Source organism: Cibotium barometz, chromosome 22, assembly GCF_041138505.1.
Source record: "Cibotium barometz isolate CiBa-2024 chromosome 22, ASM4113850v1, whole genome shotgun sequence".
NCBI lineage: Eukaryota > Viridiplantae > Streptophyta > Polypodiopsida > Cyatheales > Cibotiaceae > Cibotium > Cibotium barometz.
The window spans coordinates 8,543,953-8,559,870 of NC_141067.1; the positions used below are offsets into that span (position 1 = coordinate 8,543,953).

General features: G+C 35.7%; 1 protein-coding gene across 2 annotated transcripts; it reads right to left on the reverse strand.

Annotated features, from left to right (window-relative positions):
* Positions 1-13,690: 13,690 nt before the first annotated feature.
* On the reverse strand, positions 13,691-15,883 carry LOC147626231 (uncharacterized). Of its 2 annotated transcripts, none has more exons than XM_086816374.1 (3): positions 15,484-15,880; positions 14,816-14,914; positions 13,691-14,069 (listed from the first exon to the last, which is right to left on the reverse strand). In XM_086816374.1, exons 1-3 carry the CDS (start codon positions 15,637-15,639, stop codon positions 14,046-14,048), a joined length of 279 nt encoding a protein of 92 aa, XP_086672500.1. In that variant the 5' UTR covers positions 15,640-15,880; the 3' UTR covers positions 13,691-14,045. The 2 variants fall into 2 exon arrangements, with proteins under 2 accessions (XP_086672500.1, XP_086672499.1); XM_086816373.1 differs by lacking the exon at positions 13,691-14,069 and adding an exon at positions 14,104-14,432 and having other exon boundaries at positions 15,484-15,883.
* Positions 15,884-15,918: the final 35 nt, after the last annotated feature.

Below are 15,918 nucleotides of genomic sequence, written 5' to 3' on the forward strand. Positions count from 1 at the left end.
GTTGGGGCCTATCCCAACTCTTCTCATTGTTTGCTTAGTTCTTACCATGAGAAATAGCTGAGAAAAGAAATTCTAACATAAACCAAACGGCACGAAAAAGGGGGTTCAGAGAAGAGAAAAAGGCTTCTACTCGTGCCATTTGGTAGAGGGAGAAAAAACACAACAAATGGGCCACAATGGAGAAAGAGAAGAAAGTAGCACTTGAAACATAAATTGACTACGAAAATGAAAAAAATGGTAAAATTCCACTTTAAAGGGAAAGGAGTGACATGTGGGCTCTAGCGGTCGTGACACATGGGCTCCAATGGTTATACACATGGCAAGCTCCCATTCGTCGTACGGATGGGTTCCAATGGTCATGACACGTGGACACTCAATGTTTCAATGGTCATGACACGTGGCAGTGTCATATAAAAGAAAGCGCACTCTTTTTTTCACATTTTCCAAAAGAAATTCAACTCTCGCTTCAACCAAACGACGTGATTTAAGTCATTCTGCCATTGCTAGAAAGCGTAATTTCGCGCCGTTTGATTAACCCTTGGGCTTCAACCAAACGCCGTGAGTTTGAGCATTAAGATATCTCCAATCCTATCCTTGCACATCGTTTGGCAAGGTCCTTCTCAACACCATCATGGAGCAACATGAAGGTACTTTAGCAATAGGTCTATGTGAGATCTTGGATGAAACACCTAGTGAAAAGCTCCTTGACTTCATGCTCAAGGGGGGATGTGAATCAGGTTTCTTCAGTGTTGCAAGAGAAGTTTTTAATACAAAGTTTGATTTAGAAGCTATTCCAAATCACTCTAAGGACTTCCTTTCTGAAGAGTGGGCCAAATTTCAACTTCTGTGTGAGGGTCAAATAATCAAAGTGAATGAAGTTGAGTATGTTCATTTGTCTTTAATTGGTGAAAGCCCAGCAGACATGGGGAAGGTTACAAGAAAGTTTGAATCGTTAAAATTTGCTCAGTATCAAATGCTAGCACAACAAATATGTCCTAAGCATAATACAGCTTGCATATTAATTCTGTAAGATCCCTGTTCCCACCGAGCAACGGATTTAGGGTACTAGCGGAAGTAGCACTTCTCGCGCGGGACAGGGATCCTACATTCGGGGCCTCACCCACGGATATCCGGATAAGAGACTAATCCATCAGTTGTTCCAAAACCGAACCCGAAAAAAAACTTCCTTTACCGGAAAGCACGGGCAATTCCACCAGGATAACTTTTTACTCTAACGTAGTCAAGATCATTTCTGATCAAGCTGATCCAATTGCATCTATAAGATACTTGGTCAGATCAAGGAAGAAACTTGCACTTGGATCATTGGGATCAACGCTTTTTTCCCCATTCAAGAGGCACAGCCGTTGATTCCTATCCATAGAACAATTACTGTCCGGGATTTACTTTATCTATCGTAATAACAAAAGTTGAGTCTCGATTTACGGATCCATCAGTCCAGCCTAACCCCATCCAGTCCCATGGGTTAGCCAACCGCCCAACCACTGTAGTGATGGGATCCAATTAGGAATTTGGTTAGGTTTTGTCCCGGGTACCAAGGAAAAGAGTTCCAAGGCCCCCTAGTCGGAAGTTCATACAAACATAAAACTAGTCACACCACTTACACCCAATATGAAATTGCCTTTTTCTCAACATCAGCTAACTTTAAAACAATCTTTTAATGAAACCATAGTATCACTGATCACAATCTTCCAATTTATCCGGTTGATTCAATTTCCCATCATTCCTTCATCAGAGTATCTATGGCATCATTGGCAACTAGAACGCTCACCACCTGTCCACTCTCAGGGGCCTTTTCAATAGTTCCTAGCCCATAATACTCGGCAATATAATCACTTATCAAGATGGACTCTCATTGAAGATCAGCAAGATCAACCAACAGATCCATATAAAAGAGCCATGGACTCATCCGTTGAGGACCAGCAAGGTCAGTCAACCAGATCCATGCCCGGTTTCAGAAAACAACTCTTACTCCTTGTTCCAATATCTTCCTCGACGCACGCCTGGGTATCCTGGGCGACCCAGAGCCCGAGCATCGTATGGTCAGCACCCTCTAGGATCCTTCGTCTCGCAGGTGACCTAGCGCTTCACTCATAGGCTGCTTCCTTGGCCCCTCATCCACCGTACCGGAAGCTCACCATTTTAATCGAACCGAGGCTGGTCAAGACCTCGGCCGACCTTGCTACGCGAGACATCATCCATTGACTCTCCGTTCAGCAGTTGCAACTTTATCAGTTAGGTCACCATGACCTTAATCCATAAGACGGTCAAAATGCTTCCCCAGCATTCTTGACATAAAACAGTCATTTACAAACAATCACAAAATACAGTTTCTATATCGAACTCCGTCTTTCCACATTATCCCTCCTCAATCCACATTACTTATTCCACATTCCCTTCATATGTACTCATTCTCATCCATTCATTCATATCAACGACACATTATTTCCCATACACATTCACCTTCATTATTCTTCATACACATCCATGTATACATCCATTTTCACATCCTTATTCATACATCCACATCCACATACATACATCCATACATACACATCCACATGCATACATCCACATCTACATGCATACATCCACATGCATACATCCACATCTACATGCATACATCCATACATACACATCCATATGCCTACATCCACATCCTCATTCGTACATCTACATCTACATGCACATTCATGCATCTTCATCCATACATCCACATTTACATGCACATTCACATCCATACTCCACATACATACATCTATTTTTTTCTTCCCATTCATATAGCCCCATACACCTTCACATCTATTCTTTAACATCACATCCATTCTCGCCTTATGACAACCCATATACATCTTATCTCATCACATACACTTCTTATCTCATCCCATACACATCTTATCACATCTTAACTCATCTTATCACATCCTAACTCATCTCATATACATCTTATCTCATCTTATCACATCTCATACACCTCTTATCACATCTCATACACTTCTTATCACATCTTAACTCATCTTATCACATCCTAACTCATCTTATCACATCCTAACTTATCTCATATGCATACCTCTATGCAAGAATTTCAATTGTGATAAAAGTAACACTTTTACAATAAAATAATTATTTTTTTTTGTAATATTTTTATAATAAAATAATAATTTATTTATTTTTTTCATTTCTATGCACAAAATTTAATATGATGAAAATAACATTTTTATAATAAAATAATTATTTTTTTATAGTTTTATAATAAAATAATAAAATATTCATCTTTTATGCATACCTCTATGCATGAATTTCAATTATGTTAAAAGTAACACTTTTATAATAAAATATTCATCTTTTATGCATACCTCTATGCATAAAATTCAATTATGTTAAAAGTAACACTTTTATAATAAAATATTCATCTTTTATGCATACCACTATGCATAAAATTCAATTATGCTAAAAGTAACACTTTTGATAAAAAAAATTATCCATTATGCATACTTCTATATATGAAAATAAAAATGATAAAAGTAACACTTTTGATATAAAAATTTATCCATTATGCATATTCTATGCATAAAAATAAAAATGATAAAAGTAACACTTTTGATATAAAAATTTATTCATTATGCATTCTTCTATGCATAAAAATAAAAATGATAAAAGTAACACTTTTGATCTAAAAATTTATCCATTATGCATATTCTATGCATAAAAATAAAAAAGATAAAAGTAACACTTTTGATATAAAAATTTATTCATTATGCATTCTTCTATGCATAAAAATAAAAATGATAAAAGTAACACTTTTGATATAAAAATTTATCCATTATGCATACTTCTATATATGAAAATAAAAATGATAAAAGTAACACTTTTGATATAAAAATTTATCCATTATGCATATTCTATGCATAAAAATAAAAATGATAAAAGTAACACTTTTGATATAAAAATTTATCCATTATGCATACTTCTATGCATAAAATAAAAATGATAAAAGTAATACTTTTAATATAAAAATTTATCTTTTATGCATAATATAAAAATTTAATTTTCCTATAATTACAATGAAATTCTTTCAATTAATCTAGGATGATAATTCTTAGAATATGGTACGAATTCCTCTTTTCATGCTTTGAATGAAATCATTTTATGAGTAAATTTTTATAAAATTTTGCCATAGCTCCGCTACTATAACTGATAAATCTCAATTATTTTAAAAGATAAGGCTTATCTTTAAGGAAATGATTAGAATGATCCCTAATTGGATCATTAACCATTAATAGATTAAATAAAAAATAATCATAAACTAAAAGCATAGATTTAAAAAAACTATTAATTTATTCTCAAGCATAGATTAATCTTGGATTAAGGAAAAGCTTTATGAAAAGCTTCATTTGAATTGAGAATGGGTCATGAGTATGACCGTTTCTTAAGTGAGATAGAGAAAAAAACCATTAGAATTAAACATAAATAAAAATTTATGTAATTCTTTACTATCATTAATCAATTAACTTCAATAGCATTTATCAAATTATGTAACTCTTCACTACTATTCATCAATTAACTTCAATAGCATTCAAAAACCATACCAATTAAGCTTCTCAAGCTTGAGAGGGGTTGAGAAGAGAGAAACATTGAGAAATTATAAAAAAATTCAAAATTCACCATTTACCTTACAATTTGCTTGAGTCTTTGTTCACGGTAGAGGCCCCCAACCAATCAATTGGTTTAGTATGTTGATGGAGCCACCAATGGGGATTAAAGAAAGAGGGAAGTGTCAAAAACTAGTGAATTATTAAAGAATTCACAGTTCTTGGCTTAGGTGGAGTAGAGTAACAATGCATAAGACACTATATTTTTTTCAACAAGGGGAGGCTTCTATTTATAGGAAAAATTGAGCTCCTAACCAAACAAAGTGATTCTAGAATTTTCCAAGTCAGTTTGGTCACTTTTTGACCATTTTTAGGTCAGTTAAGCTAACTTTTTGGAACTAGACTTGAATGAGGAGAGAGGAGAGATGAAATATCTCAATTTTTATGAGTTTAAAACTCATTCAAGCATGTGATTTAGGCGCCTCATTGAAGGCCCTCCTTTTCTTTACTGATGTGTCAAAATGGAATCATTATACCAAAATATCTCATATTTTTAATATTGCTCATAGTTTTTTACTAATAAACCTTGTACATTTTCAACTCTTCACCTTATGTGAGCATTTACTCATTTTTGGGTATCTTCTTTTACAAAATTGGATTTATCTCCTCCCTACACATGGATTGATCCTATTGGCCCCTAGGAACCTTAATTGGACCATATTCCAAAGATTTCTGAAAATCTAGACCCTTAGACTAAGGTTCTTTATACCTATTTCCAATTAATTCCAATTGCACATTGAAAAATTCTTTCTGAATTTCTGTTTCAGGGGAATTCATTTTAATAAGGTGAGATATTTTTCTATCCAAAAAAATATTCAAAATCTGAATATTCTCTCTCTAGAATATTTTCTCTCTCTAGGTTAAAACAGTTAGAAACAAGGTCTATATTTCTGAAGAGGGCTTGATTACAGGGGAATATGTTGGACATCAAAAAGGGGTCGCAGGAGGAATCTTACATTCTACCCCACTTAAAAAACGCGAGATGTCCTCATCTCGCAGGTGGAGTATGATCTCTTTCATCTTCTTCTTCTTCTTGTTCAATCACTTTCAACGTTACACCTTGGAAGTGGACGATCGATTTTTCCCTGGTATTGTGCTGGAGTATGGATGACTTCAGAACTGTCGGTTAAGCCCTTGGTTTTCAATTGTAGTATAGATCTGTCCTTTTTTCCTCTTCTACTTCTTCTGAAATTGTGACTGCTCTGGCTGCTGCAGTCTGAGGTGGAATTCTTTCTCTTTGGTTGCCCCTGTTCTGGAAAGGAGTTTTGAGGTTACTCTGGATAGAGGCAGATGGTTGATTTGGAGTTCTTCTGGGGTTACCCTGGCTTGGGCGAGACGGACCCTGATTAGACTAGTATGAAGGAATTGGTCTCTGAATTCGGGGTCCTAGACTTCCCTGTCCCCTTGACATGGCAGGAGTTGAGCAGTCTTTTAACTGATGACCAAAACCTTGGCATCCAAAACACCGGTTCTCACTTCTGGGCTCATTGTTCTGCATCCTTAAAATAGATGGTCCTCCTGAGAAAGTATTCTGGGGGAAGGATCTTCCTTCACTTTGAAATCTTCCTGCATCTTGATTCTGAATCAGTCCTTGCTGCCTCTTTGGGGGTGGAAAGTTTGAAGTACCTTCCTGGGCTTGGAATCTTTTAAAGTTAGAGGGTGCAGGCTTTGGCGGGACCTTTACTACAAAGGCTTTGGCAAAATCCTTTGCCATTTTTACTGCTTCAGCCATGGACACTGGTTTGGCATTTTTGACCAGTGTGTCCAAAGGTTCGTTCATTGCCCAAATGAACCTGGCCATGAGCTGTTCTTCATCTAGAGGTGGTGAGTATTTGAGTAGAAGAGCAAAGGCCTGGTGATATTCTTCAATGGTTTTGTTCTCCTGCTTTAGCTCTAAAAGTTCGTTCATTTTGGTTTCCAAAAATCCAGGGGGACAAAATCTCTTTCTCAAATAGGTTTTTAGGTCGTTCCAAGATTGAGTATTTCTATTCAGACGGTTGGTGTCACAGTGGTTCCTCCATGCTACCCTGGCTGTTTCCACTATTTTCAACCGGCCAAGAGCCATTTTGCTCAGCTCATTATAACCTGTGACGTCAAAATACTCTTCCATGGCTTCCACCCATTTCTCCACAGTCTCACCCAGGTTCTCCCCTTCTCCTTTAAGGGTCCTGACACTGAGTCCTATGAAGAGCCTTGCGAACATCAAGATCAAGTTCGTTATCTTCAGAGACAAGGTCTGGCTGCTGACGGCTACGGTTTCCTCGTCTCATGATTCTGTCAAAAATTTATATATTAGAGAGAGAATAGTTATAAGATCAGAAAGGAGATTCTTATTTTTGAATACCTCAAAAACTGGGGAGAAATCTTACATTCTACCCCACTTAAAAAAAGCGCGAGATGTCCTCATCTCGTAGGAAGAGAACAACTCTTTTTCTTAAGATCCAATTTATTCTGGGGTTCCTTATATTCTGGTCAACCCAACAGAATACGGGAATAATTATCCCTTATATAGAACTCATCATTAAATAATAATTCATTCAAATCATATCATTCATATCTTTAACACGATAATGGTCCACAAAAATTTTCCTTCTGAACATTCCTCCACGGGAAATTTTAGTTAAGCAAGTTCTCAATTTGTCATCCCTTAACTTGATCTACCGGTCAAGTATTAACCGTAGTAATTCGATAGCACAATCTACTAATCTCATAGTGATTTGCTGAAATCATTATCATCATTCCAGTTATGAATATCATCACAGGGAGTCGTCCCATTCATCCTCATTGTGGTCTCGTTCAGGTTATTATATTTTAACTAAATTTCAGAAATCATCATTTTTCAATCAAAATCCAAATCAATTCATCAATTCTCAAACAGAATTAAAAATCATATCAATCACATTCGAATTCATCATCTGGATAGCATTAACGCTTATAATTTCAAGTCTTAGATTTACTTGTATATACTGCCGATAAAGAGCTGTAGTTATACCCTCGGTATATACGGGTAGTCATGGTACTTGGAACTGTAAGGTAAATACCATCATGTCTAGGCCTCAAGCAAGTCAGGGTTCCATACAATTGTGGTACTTCCATCTGAAGATCCAATTACTAATTTACGAATTATCAGTTTGAATATCAAATTGTATGAATCATTTCACACGATTACAACCTTTTTGTGCTTCTTGATAAATTTTAGACATAATTGGCTCCTCAGTTGATCTTATTGGAGATTTATGACATATGTCTGATAAACAGATTTTTCTTTATCCGATCGTCCATAAACATTCACTTAAATAACAGGAAAAACATTTATATAATTATATATAAGTTGCAATAAGTACATAGAGTGGCTCGGCTCCAAAATTCAAAATCTCCTCGGGAGACGCATAAGACGACGGTACTGGGCCATAGTCATGCCCTGTTACATAATTTCTCTAATTGCGAAGGGAGCTATTATTTTCTCCTTAGGGATAAATCGACTAAAGAGTCTATAAAAAATAAAAATGATAAAAGTAACACTTTTGATATAAAAATTTATCCATTATGCATATTCTATGCATAAAAATAAAAATGATAAAAGCAACACTTTTGATATAAAAATTTATTCATTATGCATTCTTCTATGCATAAAAATAAAAATGATAAAAGTAACACTTTTGATCTAAAAATTTATCCATTATGCATATTCTATGCATAAAAATAAAAATGATAAAAGTAACACTTGATATAAAAATTTATCCATTATGCATTCTTCTATGCATAAAAATAAAAATGATAAAAGTAACACTTTTGATATAAAAATTTATCCATTATGCATACTTCTATCTATGAAAATAAAAATGATAAAAGTAACACTTTTGATATAAAAATTTATCCATTATGCATATTCTATGCATAAAAATAAAAATGATCAAAGTAACACTTTTGATATAAAAATTTATCCATTATGCATACTTCTATGCATAAAATAAAAATGATAAAAGTAATATTTTTGATATAAAAATTTATCTTTTATGCATAATATAAAAATTCAATTTTCCTATAATTACAATGAAATTCTTTCAATTAATCTAGAATGATAATTCTTAGAATATGGTAGGAATTTCTCTTTTCATGCTTTGAATGAAATCATTTTATGAGTAAATTTTTATAAAATTTTGCCATAGCTCCGCTACTATAACTGATAAATCTCAATTATTTTAAAAGATAAGGCTTATCTTTAAGGGAATGATTAGAATGATCCCTAATTGGATCATTAATCCTTAATGGATTAAATAAAAAATAATCATAAACTAAAAGCATAGATTAAAAAAACTATTAATTTGTTCTCAAGCATAGATTAATCTTGGATTAAGGAAAAGCTTTATGAAAAGCTTCATTTGAATTGAGAATGGGTCATGAGTATGACCATTTATTAAGTGAGATAGAGAAAAAAACCATTAGAATTAAACATAAATAAAAATTTATGTAATTCTTTACTATCATTAATCAATTAACTTCAATAGTATTTATCAAATTATGTAACTCTTCACTACTATTCATCAATTAACTTAAATAGCATTCAAAAACCATACCAATTAAGCTTCTCAAGCTTGAGAGGGGTTGAGAAGAGAGAAACATTGAGAAATTATAAAAAAATTCAAAATTCACCATTTACCTTACAATTTGTTTGAGTCTTTGTTCACGGTAGAGGCCCCCAACCAATCAATTGGTTTAGTATGTTGATGGAGCCACCAATGGGGATTAAAGAAAGAGGAAAGTGTCAAAAACTAGTGAATTATTAAAGAATTCACAGTTCTTGGCTTAGGTGGAGTAGAGTAACAATGCACATTTCTTGGCTTAGGTGGAGTAGAGTAACAATGCATAAGACACTATATTTCTTTCAACAAGGGGAGGCTTCTATTTATAGGAAAAATTGAGCTCCTAACCAAACAAACTGATTCTAGAATTTTCCAAGTCAGTTTGGTCACTTTTTGACCATTTTTAGGTCAGTTAAGCTAACTTTTTGGAACTAGACTTGAATGAGGAGAGAGGAGAGATGAAATATCTCAATTTTTATGAGTTTAAAACTCATTCAAGCATGTGATTTAGGCGCCTCATTGAAGGCCCTCCTTTTCCTTATTACTGATGTGTCAAAAATGGAATCCTTACACTCAAAATATCTCATATTTTTATATTACTCATAGTTTTTTACTATTAAACCTTGTACATTTTCAACTCTTCATCTTATGTGAGCATTGAAGGAACTCACCTTCCTTACCTAGGTGTCAAAATGGAATCATTATACCCAAAATATCTCATATTTTTAATATTGCTCATAGTTTTTTACTAACAAACCTTGTACATTTTCAACTCTTCACCTTATGTGAGCATTTACTCATTTTTGGGTATCTTCTTTTACAAAATTGGATTTATATCCTCCCTACACATGGATTGATCCTATTGGCCCCTAGGAACTTTAATTGGACCATATTCCAAAGATTTCTGAAAATCTAGACCCTTAGACTAAGGTTCTTTATACCTATTTCCAATTAATTCCAATTGCACATTGAAAAATTCTTTCTGAATTTCTGTTTCAGGGGAATTCATTTTAATAAGGTGATATATTTTTCTATCCAAAAAATATTCAAAATCTGAATATTCTCTCTCTAGAATATTTTCTCTCTCTAGGTTAAAACAGTTAGAAACAAGGTCTTTATATTTTTGAAGAGGGCTTGATTACATGGGAATATGCTGGACATCAAAAAGGGATCGGGGGAGGAATCTTACAAATTCATAAATCTCTTGCATACCTTTTTTTCATGTACCTTTTGGTTGACATGAGGGAGACTTTGGCAGAGGTTAAGAATACCTCGTCTCAGAAGAATGCTTTGATTTTGAGTGAATCGGTGAAAGGAGAAATTGAAGAATTAGTTGAACCATTAGAGGATTAAATTGAAAAGAAGCTGAGTGCAGGTTTGGATGTGGGTAGTGTTCAAAGCTGAAATAGTAATTGAAGAGTCTCCTATCCTAGAGGAGGATGTTTTAGAGTCATCATTTACCTTGCCAAGCCTCCCCTCCTTCCATATCAATGGGAAAAAGTTTATTTTGCTTTCATATATCCAAAAACTTTACAATCTTAGGGAGGACTATTGTCTGTCAATTATAGCAGAGGGTTGTGATGTTGCCTCAAGGTTCATAGACATTGTGAATGAACATAAGGATGAGTTCATTACTTTAGATACAGAGACCTCAATGAAAGATTTATTAATGGATCAAATGCCTTGTCTTTGTGTATTAGAATTGCATTAGAGGAACCTCTTGCTCCTCTTAAAGATGAAGATTTTGAGCAGAGGCTGGAGACCCTTGGAGTTATTGATTTTGGGAGAGAGAAGCAACAGGTTTCTAAGCCAATAGAAGAGAAGTATAGCTCCATTAATTCATGGAGAGATAAAGTTCTTGAAGAAGATGAAAATTAGAAAGTGAGCCAACTTTTTGTTGGATTGATTGGGCATTCTTATCCTTATGTAGATTGAAATTGCACATGGTTTTCCTTTGTTTGTTAAATTGAATCTATTTTTTTATTATGTAGATTGAAATTACAGATGAAGACAACTTCTTGGACAGAGGAATGGGTTTAAGGGGAGCTGTAAAGAAGGATGCCAGCAAAAAAGACTCAGTCCTTGCCCACTATTTGCCATATATAGACAAGGAGGTTTTCATTGTTTATCACAGTGTCTTCGCAGATAATCCAAATGTACCAATGTTAGCCCTTAAAGTTGTTTCAAGGTTGATGGGATACTCCCATATCTAGTTTAATGCAAACAAAGTAATGCTCTTGGAGAAGATAGATGCAGTCAGAATTTTGGATATGGTCCTGGATTTTGGGCTTCAAGGGCTGGTTATTTTTTGTGCTATTCATCTTATGCTATTGCAAATAACAAGACAGATGTCAACCTTCTTGGGTGAATACAACAGAAAGAAATTTCTAAGATATAGAGGAGATATGCCTGAACATAAAAATGTTAAAAAAAAACTCAAGAAGTAATTTCTATTCAAAATTACTTTTATGCAAGAGCTTGTACATATAACTTATTCTGCCAATATGTTCAAAACTGGCATTGTTTCTCCTACTGAATTCATGCTATCATTCTTTGAAGTTGTCTCCTAAAAAACTAGTTGAATAACTCTTTCAATGCATTGCTCCTTGTCTGTCCTCCTCCATGCCTTGTACTCCTAAAAAATGCTGTGCGTGCTTGAAAATGTGATTTTTCCATGCCTTGAGTACTCCAAGTAGCAAGTGGACCTTGGTTCTCAGCAAAGAATGGCCCATGAATATAAAGAATACACTGCATGTGCAAGAATATTGTATATTAGCCATGTTTGTTTCATACAAAGAAAATGGCTAAAAGAAATAGCATGCAAAGGCTTTTTTGACTTACCAAATAATATGTGATCTTTTTCTCCCCATGCCAGCTTGATTTCTTGAATAAGATTTGTGATTGCTTCTTTGAAATCTTGTGCATATGTTATTGTTCTTTTTTGTTTTCTTAGAAGCTTGAGAAATTCATCAAGTCACATCCACACTTCCATTCTCTTATTTGCTACATGTGGATTACTTGCTACATTTGTTGTTAATTGGCAAAGCTCTTTCGAACATTCCCACATGGCATTTACCTGTTTTGATTATGATTGCTCAAAAATCTTCTAGCCTTTGATCCTCCCATTGATATATCTACAAGAACATTAGCTGTCTTACTAGAAAGATTAGGGTCTTTCCTTAGGTGGACTTGACCACCATGAAAACCTATCTTTGACAGCAATACCTCACATTTATCTATGCATTCATTTGCAATGTTTGAAGGCTTGATTGAATATGCATAGTATAGGTAAGACGAAGAAGTTTATGTAAAATTCTCATTTCAGCATGCAAAGTACAAATATGAACATTCTGGAGTTAAATAGAGAGGATAGGATCCCAAATCATTTCTATAGTTTTGAATTTTGATAAATCTACCGTACTCCTTGTGGGTGGCCTTCCAATAGCCCTTGTGTTACACCACTCATTTGTCCCCATACTTGCCATACAATAAAGACAAAGATGTTTAGTGTTAGCACCACCACTTATACCAAACATTGACTTTAATGTCTTTAAGTCTGCACTCATATGCCATTCAATTGTAAAACTTCAAACACCATCAACATTGAGACATTCACCTACATTTTGAGATTCAATAATGCTAGGAATTTGAGTATGAGAAAAAAGCCATTTCATTATTTAATGGTTTTCTACCGATACATGGGCATAACCAACTCACCACAGCTCCATTTTTTATTGCACACTATGACCACGGTATCTCTTATACCTTGGCTATACTCCAATGCTCTATTCACAAAAGAAGTGCTTACCCTCTCCATTTTCTGGCTCTTTTGAATTTGAGCTACATCCAACTTTAAGACAAATTTTAAATGTCCATTACATTCATTAAATTAACACTAATTCCATGCAGCTGCACCATAGCAATTTGCACTCTTCCTAGGTCCATCCATATGTTATTAAAATATATTCAAAAATAGACTTTCTTTTCTGTTTTTCATATGGCATGGAGCCCTCTATATGAAAATAATCTCCAAAGTAGTTAGGTATTTCTAGATTTAATTGATTTCGTGCTGACAACATTGTGTGGCCTTGGCAATCCAAAAGTCTTTATTTTTTTATGTCTTAAATTTTTAAACCATAATCCAAATAAAGCTCGATATCCCCTCCTATACTGACACCCACTGTGTCACAGGTCTCTACAATTTGTGAAAGTATTCACTAGAGGCAGTGTACACGTCTGCTACTGCCCCATAGCAATGAGCGGTAGGGATTGAAAGTCTAGGCCCCTATGATGCAATCAAAGTGGCCACTGGTTGAGTGTTGGCAGCCACCCATGGTTGCATCATAATAGTGGAAACATCAATGGTATATAATTCATACAATTAATTGCTCCATCGACACATCGCTGAAACTCTGTATGTTGAGAGGGGCAGGTAGATGGTTGCAACACAGGAAATATCATATGAGCCCTATAAAAATATTGTAGTCAAACAACAAGACGACCACCCAGTGGCTCTTCGCAGATCGGTCCATGACTAGTGCAGCCGTACTTCCCAATAGCTTCATGCATCTTGTTAATGCATAACCAGGCAGCAAACCCTCATTTTTCTGACTCAAGTAAGTTAAGTCTAGTTGGGAGCACATGCTTCATGACCTTGAACAATATAATTGCTCTTTAAAATTCTTGTATGCAAAACTTATCACGGCACTCTCTCATTGGATCAGAAAGGCACTCGATGACAAAGTTATCCAGTTCCGTGAAGTCAGATTTTGAAAGGCATTAATATACTGCATCAATAGCTTGACAGCAGGAAAGCCTGTCATGTATCCATGAGGAAGATTTCAGTTCATGGTGGTGCTGAACTTAAAAGCAATGACATCAGCACTAAGAGCCCACAATTACCATCTAAATACAACTTGACAAGATTGGGGGTAGCATTTTGCACTTGCATAGAAGAAAGCAAGGCCAGCATTATTTGTTACAAGGAACGAAAGATCCGACAGGTGATAGACACACACCAACTCCTTTGAAACCATGGATATGACGAGCCAATTATGTGACCCAATGAACCTTAGAACTAAGTACGTTGTTAAAATGTAAGCATCACATTTTCTTATCCAAAGCTATGCGAATATTCCCTTATGTAAGCACCACTCCAAATAGACATGAAAGAACCCACCTGCCAAACAAAGAGGGCAAAGCTCTGATACTAACCTTTTTTATAACTTTGCATGTTCTCTAATCTACTTCTAAAGCCATCCTGTTTTGGCACAGGAGCCTACAAAAACAATGACATACAAAGCAGTCCTAGAGAGAGAAAGTTACCTCCAACCTAAGAGTTTGATAACAGAAGAAGGAAAAAATAAATGAATCTGTAAACTTTTATTTAAGCAAGTGTAGAAGTATATACAACGCCAATACAAAGCCAGAGTTTAGTCTGCATCACCAGAACTTGACATCCCATTTCAGGACATGAAAAGTTTGCTTTCATCCTCCACCTCTATTGTTTTCATTCACTGCTTTGAGATGGATTAGCTTTTAAGTGCTCTACAGAGAATTCACCTTTGCTTCATTCTCTTGCAATGCCATAGTCCGCCATAGGTACCTGCCACTGCCCATGTCCACCAGGGTCCACATGCCAGACACAAATTTCGTATAGCCCTGCAGGCAGAAAATCTATGATAAATTGGATCGACATTATTGGCTTCACCTCATTGCTCCAACATTAAGGGCAGCAAGGCAACAATTCTCTGGTAATAGAATAAAAAACTGACTCTAATTTTAGCGCATCAAGGGAGGAATGCTTGGCAAAGTGAACTAGTGAAGTTGAAACTTGAGGGTAGGGTATGCCATTAAACTCTTATCACTGTTGACTGTAATTTGCTAGACCTACCTCTAATTAATGTTGAAACCTCCATAAAAAAATCAAAAGGACTCTCTCTCTCTCTCTCTCACACACACACACACACACTCACAGAGAGACGCACTCAGTAACTCCATCATCATCATCTCTCTAACACAGTAACTCCATCATCATCATCACTCTCTCTCTCTCTCTCTCTCTCTCTCTCTCTCACACACACACACACACACAAAAATTGACCCGCTTGAGAACTCCTTTCTCTTCCACATCTCTCTCCCTCGCTCTCTCTCTCTCTCTCTCTCTCTCTCACTCTCTCTCTCTCACACACACACACACAAAAAAAAATGCATCCTAGAGAGAAGCTTACCCGCTTGAGAACACCTTCCTTCTCTTCCACTTCTGTAGCAACGCTGCCTTCCTTAGAAATGGAATCGTCCTCGCCGTTCATCCAGAGTGCTTTACAGAACAGGTAGCCAGCAACAACGAGAGAGGCGAGGACCAGGATGAACCGCATGGGACACATTTTTCCCAGTCTTCTCAGAAAAACCCTAACCCTTTAAAAGAGAGAGAGAGAGAGAGAGAGATCCTACAGCTCCTGCTCTTGTGAAACGGGACCAGACACTGCACAGAAATCTCAATCTGAAGGGGGAGGGGCTTATCGCGGGGAGGGTCTGTTGGCGATGAGCCGACTTTTTGTGAAGGACCGGTAATTGAAAGAGGGCTCGCAATTTACGTTAAAAGAGAGAACGGGAGAGCGAACGAACGGTTCATGAGAGAAAGAGTCAGCGTAAGAGAGAGAGAG

What these genes read in the sequence shown, in the direction of transcription:
- LOC147626231 (XM_086816373.1), bottom strand. Translation starts at nt 15,639, where the DNA reads ATGTGTCCCATGCGGTTCATCCTGGTCCTCGCCTCTCTCGTTGTTGCT. An exon ending in AGGAAGGTGTTCTCAAGCGG is followed by an intron (nt 14,915 to 15,483) that starts GTAAGCTTCTCT and finishes TTCTGCCTGCAG; the next exon opens with GGCTATACGAAATTTGTGTC. An exon ending in TGCAAGAGAATGAAGCAAAG is followed by an intron (nt 14,433 to 14,815) that starts GTGAATTCTCTG and finishes TTTGTTTGGCAG; the next exon opens with GTGGGTTCTTTCATGTCTAT.